This window comes from Gymnogyps californianus, chromosome 26, assembly GCF_018139145.2.
Source record: "Gymnogyps californianus isolate 813 chromosome 26, ASM1813914v2, whole genome shotgun sequence".
Taxonomy (NCBI): domain Eukaryota; kingdom Metazoa; phylum Chordata; class Aves; order Accipitriformes; family Cathartidae; genus Gymnogyps; species Gymnogyps californianus.
In genome coordinates, this window is record NC_059496.1 from 2,637,219 (window position 1) to 2,648,807 (window position 11,589).

Here is an 11,589-nt window from a genome sequence, read left to right on the forward strand (position 1 = left end):
TGGCTAACCAATTTCTATCAAAATGTCCATCGCAAGTGAGTGGTGTATCGTGAGAGATCCACTGTTTACATTTCCAATACTATAAACAGTATCCTGATTTTCATAACATGACATGCAGCATCCAAACCACAGAAATGTAGAAAAGGCACAGGCAAGGAGAAACACATCTTCATAGCATTACATTCAATAGCTGTTTAACGGTGAGCCTTCTTTTAGAGCTGTCCAACAATGCTGACTAATCCAGGTGACCTGTTTAATCAGACTTAATTGTCAAAAGGATTAACAATATCTAAGCAAAACAAGGCATGTATACATTAAAGAAAACAGCACGGAACTGTACTGCTTGTGAACTGTTTACAAAAACATACAAGATGTTGGATGGCACAAAGTATATAGTGCTAATAGAAACGGATTGTTTAAGCTAAGTGCTTAACATAAACTGTCCATCTCTACCTGTAACAAAGAATATTTTAGGGGATTAAAAAACCCATTCCTTACGAAAAATAATGCTCTGAGCAAGAGGAGAATGGCTGACTGGCTCCCAAAACTGGTGACTGATTACGATTCAAAGCAGAGTAAGCTGCTGCTCTTGCACCCTTCACTACACGGGGAGCATCCTGCCTGTTTAGCTGGTATTGAGGCAACTGGTCACAGTGAACCATCCAGGGGTGACTAAGGACTTGGGCTGCAGTCAGTCTTTGATGTGGGTTAACATGAAGCATTTTTGAAAGAAGGTCCTTAGCTGTATCTGAAATGGTATTCCAATAACCACCGCTGAGAGACAACTTCCCGCTACCTATTCGGGCCAAAATCTCCTCTGGGGTATCATCAGGACCCGTTACAAAGGAGGGTAGCCAGCAAGCATGGTATAAAGTAGAACACCAAGGCTCCATATGTCCCATGCAGCATCGTAACCTTGCCTCTGTAAAACCTCTGGTGCAACAAAACTTGTGTAACATGGACTCCTCAGAAGACCATTTTCTACTCGTAGTTGTTTTGCAAGGCCAAATTCACAAAGTCGAATGGATTCTGGATTACCAGATTCATCAACATAAAGAATATTGCTAGGCTTCAGCTCTCCATGAACAACCCCTTGCGCATGGAGGTACTCAACCGTTCTTGTTATTGTGAGCAGAACGGCACTAGCTTCTCGTTCCGAGAAAAAAATTTGTCTATGAATTTTATCCAGCAGTTGCCCTCCTTTCGTAAGTTCTGTTACTATGTATGCGTATTTTCCATCATCATGCACATCTTTTAGGGTAATAATATTTGGATGGTGGCCATAGCGCAGTAGGATTTCAACCTCCTCTGTTGGATCTCTTTTACTCTTGTCTATAATCTTTACAGCATATTCCGTGTTTAAAGCTTTATGAATACATCTCTTATAGACAGAGTAAGACCCAACTCTGATATCTTCCTTCACTTCGTATCTATCCGTAAACTGAATGCTGTTCCTGTGCAACTGCTGGACAACGGAATGCACTCCAACTGTCTGCACTGCCTGGCTTTCGTCATTTGATGCAATAGCTACAGAACTAAATCCCCGAACAAGTTGATGCGCATTAGCACTAGGTGGGAGACCAGGCAAATCTTCTGGAGTTTTTGCTGTAAACTCAGGGTCAAAATAAAACATATCTTCAGGTCTGCCAGTTGCAGGTTTAAAAGGGGGATCAATTTCTCTCCTGTACAATCTATTCCAATCTATTTTGGAAAAGAATGCATGCCTCTTAATTTCTTCAACTCCATCTAGGCCTGCTCCTAATCTGTTTGCTGGGTTTCTTTTGAAGAGCATTCGCAGAAGACTCTCTGCTTCCGGGCTCAAGAACTGGGGCATTCCAAGTTTGGCCTCGAGAATCAGTGTCATGGTTTCTTTTCTGTCTTTGCCTTGGAAAGGCAGAGTACCAGTGAGCATTTCAAACATTACAACACCAAAAGACCACCAGTCTGCGCTCCGTGTAAGGCCTCCGCTCTTAATGACTTCTGGCGCCATATATTCCACTGTTGCACAGAAAGAGAAGGCTTTTTTTTCAGGATCAATTGACACCTCACTTAAGCCAAAATCTGCTAATTTGATATGTCCTTCCTCATCAAGAAGGATGTTTTCTGGTTTTAGGTCCCGGTATATTATTCCACCACTATGTACATGGTCTAAAGCAAGTGCTAATTCTGCCAGGTAAAATTTAACATCGTCTTCTGTGAACATCACCCTACGTTCTCCACGTGCTCCAATTGCCTCTATTAAATTTTTTAGGGCTGTTTGGCAATGGGCTCTGTCTCTGGCCATATTATAGTTCCCGTTTGGATTTAGTGTCGGCCACGGATTTCTCCCTCCTCCCACCTGTCGTGCTAATTCCGCATCCTTAGTTAATACCTTCTCTCTTTCATCTGGGCAGAATGATTCTCGGAATAGGATTTGGGTGTCCCCCCGGTTAGGATTGTGTCCCGTGCAGAGATTTGACAGTAACTGCGCCCGTGTTTCTGCATCCTCCCTTAATCTTGGCATTGTACACCCCCATAAGGCTAAATCATTTGGGTTCCACGATGGATTGGTATAAACCGTCGATGTGGGGCATGCAGAGTCACCCCCTGGCCGTAAAGCGGCCAGATTAGTCAAAACATTTGAAACCATGGGGCAAAGTCCCACCCTTGCTACAGGAAGGTCTGGGGGAGGTCGGTACAGGGACTGTAAGGTGGGGCAGGAGTCGGGGAGGGCCTTGTCTGGTCGTCATTCGGGGCTGTAGCCTTACCTACGGCCAAAGTTACCTTACAGGTTAGTTCTTCCCTCAGCCTCTTTTGCCTCCCTGGATGTTGTCTCTCCCGCACCCATTCATCCCACACATACCAATAATCCATGTGTCCTGGGAACCGGTACTGAAGTTGGTCTCGCACAACGGTCAGTCGATGTTGGTCAAAACTCCCTTGTGGTGGCCATTGATCTTCAATATCTCCATGGCGGGTGATGAATGGCCACCATTGTTGACATAGAACTACTGCGTCCTCCTTTAGTAGTGAATTTGCACCACAGATTTTTTCCCAGTTTTGTAATATCTCTGCTAAGGGCGTCTCCCTCTCTACTCCAGTTACGTTACTCATGATTTAATCCGGGTGGGACTCAACCCCCCCTTTAAAATCTCTCAAAACCCTCTAATCTGGGCAGGACTCGAACCCCGCTTTTAATCAGACGTCTTCTGTTGATCAGACTGCGTACAAACTTGTGTGCAATTTATGCTGATCAGGCTATGCACCTCAGGCGGGACTTGAACCCCCCCCGAATTCTGTCCTTTTCCCTATATTGAATTTAGATTTAAGGGATTTAACACTCACCACTCTAGCGATTCGGTGCGTCCCGTGTCCAAAATCCTTGGGTGAACTCACCCTGTGCTGCCAGTCAGAGGTTTGGATCCAAGAGGTTCCGAGAGTGACCTAGGGTCCCATCTGGGGTGCCAAACTGTTAAGGGGGAAGCCGCTGCCCGAGCATTCACACACCAATCAAGGAGTCGCACACACACCACCCGAGACTTTAACTGCTAGGACCGGCGTCCCTTCGCAGCGGGCGACTCCAGTGAGCCGACGGGTGCCCCTTTCGACTCCTCACACACACACGCACTCACCCTCGGGCGCTTCTTCTTCCCTCAGGCTCCAGCCAAGGTTCCCCAAAGCAGACTCTCTAATCAAGGCCTTCAAAATAAAAGCCTAATTTACTCTGTCTATGGCGCCCAAATTCAGACAGCTCAAGCTGGCTGTCTCCGAAGAGGGAACCTGAACACCACAATCCCTGGGCAATTATGCCCTTACAATCTAAATTCCCACCCCTCACACCATAGTCTGGCCCAATGGTAAGATCGAGTCTGGGGTCGTCTTCTCTCTCATTGGGTGCTTTTTCTTGTCTCTCGGCTGGTTCTTCCTGCTGTGTTTTAGGCTACTTGTTACTATGTTTCCTTTTCCTGGGGCAAACTGGCTCTGGGGCTTTCCAAATCTCTTACTCCTGCCATCAGATTATAGGTGAACGTTAAGCAACAACATTCAGCAAGTTATGAGTCCTGCTTTATCATGAAGGACTACTTTTAAGCAGCTAAGCAAAGTCCTTAAAGCCCTACAAAACATATTAACAGCCTCTCTAATTTCTATACGTTCCTGTGCTATTACAGCCTAACAGCCTTATGCCATTATTGCCACATGCTGTTTAGGTCTCGTTCGGGTGTGGTCTGCATGGTCCCGTAGCTCTGCTTTGCCACCTTCCACAACACTCGATCACTGATTGCTGATAGAAATGGGAAGCTCTGGCAAGACTGAGAGAATGAGGGGAGCGTAATGTTGCTAAGCAAGCCCCGAGCCCCAGTGCTGGTGGGGCTGTGAAAGGGCTGCCAAGGGAAGGTGAGGGCCAGCAAGAGTTTTCAGTCCTGGCACCTTCCCTGTGGGAGCACGGCAGGAGCCCCACAAGGAACCGCACAAAGCTGGCAGGGAATGGCACGGGGCCGTGGCTGGAGCAGAACTGTGCCTTCCACTTTACCTGAGAACAACATGGCCACTAGGAAGCCGAGTGCTGGAAACTACAGCTCCCAGCATGCCCTGGGAACCAACATGGCCGCCCATCAGCCCAGTACCCCAGGACTACAGCCCCTGGCATGCCACTGGGCACTCCTTCCTCCTGTCTGACCCTGCAGGGACACCGTCCCCCGGCTGGACCCCACTCCTCCACAGGCCCCATGGCCGCCTCCCGGGGCAGCCCCAGTCCCAGTCCCAGAGCCTTGGTGGAGCAGGGAGGAGGAGGAGGAGAGAGGGACAGAGGGGCAGAGAGGGGTGGGGTGGGTGGAGGAGTGGCAGGAGAAGGACGGGAGCAGGAGAGAGGGATGGCGGGAAGAAAGCAGGAGCTGGTCAGGGAGTGGAGAAAGGAAACCCCTGGTGAGGAGCGGGCCCAGGGCCAGGGAGAAGGGGATGGAGGGGAAGGGGCAGGGGGCAGCCAGGAACATGGTGATGAGCAGCAGGACAGAGGGACAGAGAGGGCAGAGGAGGACAGGAGGAAGGACAGACAGAGGGAGCGACATGGGCAGGGTGAGGGAGTGGGACAGAGGGAAAGGTTAGCAGAAAAGGCAGCAGGAGAGCGGAGTGGCAGAGAAATGGGACAGGGAGCAGGACAGAGGCACAGAGGGGAAAAGGCTGAGAGAGAGATAGGGAGAGGCAGGGGACAGAGAGCAGGACACAGAGCAAGAGAACGGCGGGAAACAATCCAGAGACTGACAAACAAAGAGAGGGAGTTGGGTGAGGAGAGGGAGGCAGCGAAGGACAGAACAGTGATGGCCTCCAGGCTGGAGCCAGAGGAAGAGCGAAAAAGGGCCAGGGAGCAGGCGAGAGGCCCAGAGAGAAAGAGAGAAGGCGCAGCCAGCTGAGCAGGGGCTACAGGACAGGCTGCAGGACACGGAGAAAAAAGACGATCAGGAAGCAGGACACAGCGATAGGAAAAAAGAGAAGGACAGGGAATAGGAGAGAGAAAGGTGAGAAAGAAAAAAATAGCCCTGGGCTATAGAAGAGAGAGGGGGAATTAGAAAATAGAGACAGGGAGGTGGGCAGAGAAAGGAGACGACCAAAAATGGTGATGGGCTAAAGACAGAGAGGGAGGAATTAAGAAATAGGCACAGTGAGCCAAAGAGAGAGAGAGGGGGAGAAAGACCAAAACCAGCAACTATGGGCGACTGCCCCCATTTCTTGAGCACTCCCCAGGAGGTGCATTACCAAGAGCCTCAAGGAATGTGCTGCCTGCAAAAGCCCTGCCCTGTGCTCAATCCTGCGCCCTAATATTGGTGATGATCATTGCACGCAGAGTGTTCAGGACTGAGGAAAAAAAGCCCAGCTAGGGGGAAGAAACCTTCCCAGCTGTTTGTTTGTTTGTTTGCTTTGTTGGTTTTGCTTAACACTCCCCCGGCCCCATCTGAACTCCAAATGCAACCTGCAAGGAAAAAGGAACCAGGAGTAGCAGGTTGGACACTTTTAAAGCTCGACTCCATTCAACAGCCGCACAAACCACTGCTCACTCCCACTGCACACAATCCACTGCCTGCCCGCAGGTACAGGCAGCTGCCCTGTTTCCTGAGCGCTCCCCAGGAACGGCACCTGCAGGCAGCTCAGAAAAACATGCTGCCTGCCAAAACTTGAGAACAGCTTAATTCTGGGCAATTTCCCTTGTTTTTAGGCCTGTTGAGTCCCAGGACGGCTCCATGTCCAGCAGCTGTGAAGAGATGGCTCAGGACCACGTGAGGGCTGGTGGCGCTGCTTTCTGGATCCCATGGCAGCGATGGGCAAAGGGACAGGTGACCATATCCCGGGGCCGGGGCCATGCGTGGGGGCTCAGGGTCAGCCCTGCCTGGTTTTCTCCTAGCGAATCCCCAGCTGGTGCCGGCCCCGTGCTGCAGCCTTGGGCTGAGGCTCAAGGAGCCGGGCATTTCTGCAGGCACTGCACCCTGCTGGGCCCCACCGCCGGCTGCCAGCTGCCCTGGGCTTCCCCCGTTGTCTCCAGCTCTGCTTTCTGCCAGTGCCGGGGGCACTGCAGAATGTCTTGCCCGTTCCCTGCAGCCATCCTGACCGATGTCTGCAGCTCGTACGTGGTGTCCCTGTCACACAGCTGATTTGGGCGTGGCAGGTCTCTCTCACGAGTCTCTGGGAGTGGGGGAAAGAAAAGCAAATTGCTCCTTTTCGAGCTTTGTCCCCAGGGAGAGCCAGTGGAAACATGCTGTGCACTGGAGAGCATCCTGCAGGGAGGTGACAGATGTTTGCAGAGCAGTACTGAAGCTGAGACCCGTCTGACAGCAAAGGCACGCACTGGCCACAGAGCATCCCAGGTGAGCTGCATTGTCTTGGGGGCCAGCAAAGCAGCCTTCCTCTGCCCCTGGTTTTTGGTGAGAGATGGAGCAGCGCAGAGCTGTTCCTCAGGCATCCAGGCCTGACGAGAGTTTCCCCATGCCCCCAGGAGAGATCCTGCTCCCAGGAAGCACCTCCCCATCGAGCAAAGGCCATATGCAGCCGCCTGGCTCTGGGCACGGCTGCCCCAAGGGGTGTCTCAGGGAGGACGGACTGATGTGCTTGGTGGCTCTGACACAGAAATGATGAGCTGAAGCCCCGTGGTGATGGCGGGCCAGTTGAAAGTCTCCAAGTGCCCCAGCCTTTCTCCCCGGGAGTGTTTAAGGCAGGCACTTTTTCCGGGGGTGACAGGTGATGTGAAGAGGGATGCTGTCCCATTCCATTTCAAAGTTGTGACTTCTGAGAGCCGGGGCCACCTGAAGGCCCAGCCGGAGATCTCCAGGGAGTTTGGGTTCATTTTTTGGATATCTTTGGGCTACAGTGTGCTAGGGTTCTGGGATGCTAGGGTGACAGTGTGCAAGGGTTACAGAGTGGTAGGGTTCTGGGATGCCTGAGTTTAAGCGAGTCAGGATTAAAGCGTGCTATTGTTCTGGAGAGGATCTGGGTTTGTTGGGCCTGGGTTCCTGGGGTTATGTTATTTTTGGCTTCTCTTGTGTTCTGGGTGGATTGCTTTTTTGGAGAGTCCTTTTTTTAGCTTGTTTGGCTGTTTAGGGTTTGGAGAGGGGCCTTTGATTTGTGTATGCTGTGGCTTCGGGTTGGCTTTTTTTTCACAGTTCTGGTGGTTTATGTCGTGTTTTCTGTCTTGTAACTACCATTTGTGGTCTGGTGTGTGTGACCGGCTGGGCCAGTGTCACTTCTGCTGTGGTCCAACTCATTTCCAGTAAGTCGGTGTGTGGTGGGTAGGTGGGTAGGTAGGTAGGTAGATAGGTCTGGAGGACTTGCGGTCCATAGCGGCATGACTGCTGGAGGAGTAATGGGCACTTCTGGGTGTGGGAGGACTTCTGGCCCATAGGTAATGACTGTCGGAGGAGTAAGTGTGCTTCGTAATTTGTGTGGACTGCCAAATTCACGGTCATTTGTCCTGCTTTGAGGAAGAGCCGTGGGAAGACAGCAGCCACCCGGAAGGACAAGGGTTTCCCCGAGGGTACGTGGCTTTTTGGTTTTTGCTTGTGAGTAAGCAACCTGCAAGGAGGCTGCTATCGTTAAGTTTAATGATGTTTTGTAAAGTCGTGGACTGAGTATCACGTGACTTGAAACATCGCTGAAAACATGGTGCAGGATTGTCTGCGTGTTCTGGGTGCTTTGGTTTTGAACATCTGCTCGTGGGGGTAACTTCATACTGTCCTTAGCTCCTATCTCAAGGCACGACATGTGCTTAAGGCGAGGTTCCTCATCCACGATAGTGGATGTGAAGCCGTATTTCAAACAGACTTCCTGATAATTTTTAATTTTTTGGGGCCAGGCTCTTCTCAGATCTGATTCGTTCATGCTTGGTTTTGCATCTTCATGTGGCTGGCGAAGAGCTCGTAGGAGGAGCAGGAGAAGGGTCAGCGCTGCCGTTTCCACAGCGGTCACTTGTGCTGGCGTTATCAAGGTTATCTTCGATGTGCCGTTTCTTTGCAGGAATCTCTGTTTAAGCCACTTGTCCATTTTGTGAGGGTAGTGGACTCCCAAAGGGAGACCCTTTGTTCCTCATTAGTGCCTCAGGGGTTTCCCTGCCGTTTTTGTTTGCTTGCTTGCTTTTTCTTTGCTGTGCTGACTTTAAAGAACTTCTTTTAGCTCTTTGGGTTTCTGTCCTTAAAGGAAGCGTCTAGGATTTCTACCCAGGAGTGAGGTGTCCAGAAAGGAGTGTCCTGGTACACTGCTGTCAGCCTTCAGTCTAGTGAAATGGTGTCATGGCGTATGTTGAAGAGTCATGTAACTCAAATGCATTTGAAATATACAGGCTTTGCCCTTGCTCCAATCATGACTGATTGCTGATAGAAATGGGAAGCAGGTCCATGCCCTGTAGCTCCCCAGGACTCTCTCAGGCATCTGCCAACGTGTTTTGTCCTGCTGTGGAGGGAGCTGAAGGCCTGGGCAGCAGCCCCAGACTCCACCAGGGTAGATCCCCCAAGAGTTTGGTGCATGTTGGAGGCAGGTCCATGCCCGGTAGCTCTCTGGAACTCCTCCCAGGAATATCCAGGAGTCTTTTGGTTTCCTTTGGAGATGAGCGAATTCCCAGGTAGCAGCCCCAGAATCTTCTAAGGTAGCTACGCAAAGAGCATTGTGTATGTTGGGGGCAGGTGCATTCCTGTTTTTTGCGTCAGGACTTTTCCCAGACATCTGCCAGGAGTGTTTTGAGTTTTCCCTGACAGGCAGCTAAAGTCCCAGGTAGCAGCAGCACAATTTTCCTATTCCGTTAGCTGAAGAGTTTTCTTTGTGTTGGAGGCAGGTCTATGCCCGGTAGCTCCTCAGGACTCCTCCGAGGAACGTCCAGAGTGTTTTGGCCTCCCCTGGAGACAGCTGAATTGCGCAGGTAGCCATCCCAGACTTTTGCAAGGTAGCTACGCAAGGTGTTTTGTGTGTGTTGGAGTCAGGTCCGTGCCCTGTATCTGTCTGGGACTCCTCCGAGGCATCTGCGGGAGCATTTGGGCTTTCTCTGGAGACAGGTGAATTCCACAGGATCAGCCGCAGACTCCTCCAAGGTAGCTAGTCGAGGAGTTTTGTCCATGTTGTAGGCAAGTCCATTCGTGTTAGCTCTCCAGGAATTTTCCCATTCATCTCCAGAAGTGTGTTGGTATTGTGAGGTGCTTGTGTTGTCCTCTTTCCCTGCAGATGTGATAGGGAAGAAGGAGGAACCTGGCTTGTGAAGGAGGTGCTTGTGAGGTCCTAGGTGCATGAGTGATAGGGCAGGAGCTAGCCCCGAGCTTGAGCAGCTGCTTTTGATGTCCCATGATGCCAAGTAGATGCTAGTTTAGAAGCAGGCCCCTGCCCTGTGCAGCTGCTTACGTTCTCAGTGAGTAGTTGATAGGGCAAGAGTATGTAACTGGGTTGTGCAGGTGCTTGTGGTGTCACAGGTGGTTGAGTAGGTGTTAGGGCAGGAGCAGGCCCTGGTTTGAGCTGCAGCATATGTTGTCAGTGGTGGAGCAGGAGGTGATAGGGCAGGAGTGCGCAGGTGGCTTGTGCAGGTGCTTGTGAGGTCAGTGTTGGCTGTGTAGCAGTTAGGGCAGGAAGCTGGAGGTGGCGTTGTGGAGGTGGTTGTGATGTCCCTGGTGGGTGAGTAGGTGATAGGGCAGGAGCAGGGCCCTGGCTTTTGCAGGTGCCTGTGAGGTCAGTGCTGAGTGCTGAGGTGGTTGGGCAGAAGCAGGCCGCAGGCTTGCAAAGGTGGTTTTGAGGTGAGTGTTTTGTGAGGATGTGAGTGGGACTGAAAGGAGAGGTGGCTTGTGGAGGTGCTTGTGTTGTGGTATTTCCGTGGAGATGTGCTAGGGCCGGAGGAGGCCCGTGGCTTGTGCAGGTGCTTGTGAGGTTGCAGGTGGTTGAGGAGGTGTGAGGCCAGGGGCCAGCCCCAGGCTTTGTGCAGGTGCTTGTGAGGTCGTAGGTGCATGAGTAAGTGCTAGGGCAGGAGGATGGCTTGGGCTGAAGGAGGTGCTTGTGATGTCCCATGCTGGCAAGGAGTGGTAGTTTAGGAGCAGGCCCCTGCCCTGTGCAGCTGCTTGTGTTGTCATTGGTGGCAGAGTAGTGGATAGGGCAAGAGGTTGCAGGTGGGTTGTGCAGGTGCTTGTGATGGGAGAGGTGGTTGAGTAGGTGTTAGGGCAGGAGCATGCAGGTGGGTTGTGCAGGTGGTTGTGCTGTGACATGTGCCTGAGGAGGTGCAAGGGTAGGGGTAGGCCTGTGTTTTGTGCAGGTGCTTGTGCTGTCGTAGGTGTTGTGTTGGGTTTGTGTGGCAGGGGTTTGTGTAGAGGGGGGGGCTCGAGGGGTGGGTCCTGTGAGAAGCTGCTAGAAGCTTTCCCGGCTGCAGTTCGCCGCCTGTGTGCAAGGGGGAGGCAATCAGCACCGGTGGTAGGTGCTCTGGGATAGGATATTTCAGAAGGGGAAAGAGTGGTGGAAAAGAAGGAAGGGGAGGTGCAGCGATGAGAGGAGTGGGATGTGAGAGAAAGAAGCTGCGGAGCCTGAGGTGAGTGAAGAAGGAGAGGGAGGAGGTGCGGGGGAGCAGAGATTGCCCTGCAGGCCGTGGTGAGAGGGCAGGCTGTGTCCCTGCAGCCATGGAGGTTAATGGTGGATCAGAGATTCCCCTGCAGGCCGTGGAGGACGCGAGGGTGGAGCAGGTGTGTGGGCCCGAAGGCGGCCGTGAGTGCGTGGGAAAGGCCACGCTGGAGCAGGTGGTGGAGGCCTGGAGTGCGTGGCAAGGAGTGGTGTTGGAGAAGGTGGTGGAGGGCTGATCCCCGTGAGAGGGATCCCAGGGTGGAGCAGGGGAAGAGTGTGAGGAGCCCTCCCCCTGAGGAGAAAGGAGCGTCAGAGCCAATGTGGGATGAAGTGCCCGCAAGCCCCATTCGCCGTTGCCCTGGGCCGCTGTGGGGAGGAGGTGGAGGTATGGTGAGCAAAGGTGAGGGCGGGAAGAAGGGAGGGGTGGGGGGAAGGTGTGTTTTTAAGATCTGGTTCTCTTTCTCCTTCTGCTAGTGTGATTTGCTTGGTAGGAATGAAATGGATGTCTTTTTTCCGCAAGTGGAGTGTGTTTTGCCTGTGAGCATATTGTTG

General features: G+C 52.0%; 1 protein-coding gene across 1 annotated transcript; it reads right to left on the bottom strand.

Annotated features, from left to right (window-relative positions):
- Positions 1-494: 494 nt before the first annotated feature.
- LOC127025997 (ribosomal protein S6 kinase alpha-3-like) lies at positions 495-4,523 on the bottom strand. Its single transcript, XM_050911123.1, is given in 4 exon segments — positions 495-844; positions 847-2,223; positions 3,796-3,825; positions 4,511-4,523. Coding segments are annotated over 4 exon segments (1,770 nt in total).
- Positions 4,524-11,589: the final 7,066 nt, after the last annotated feature.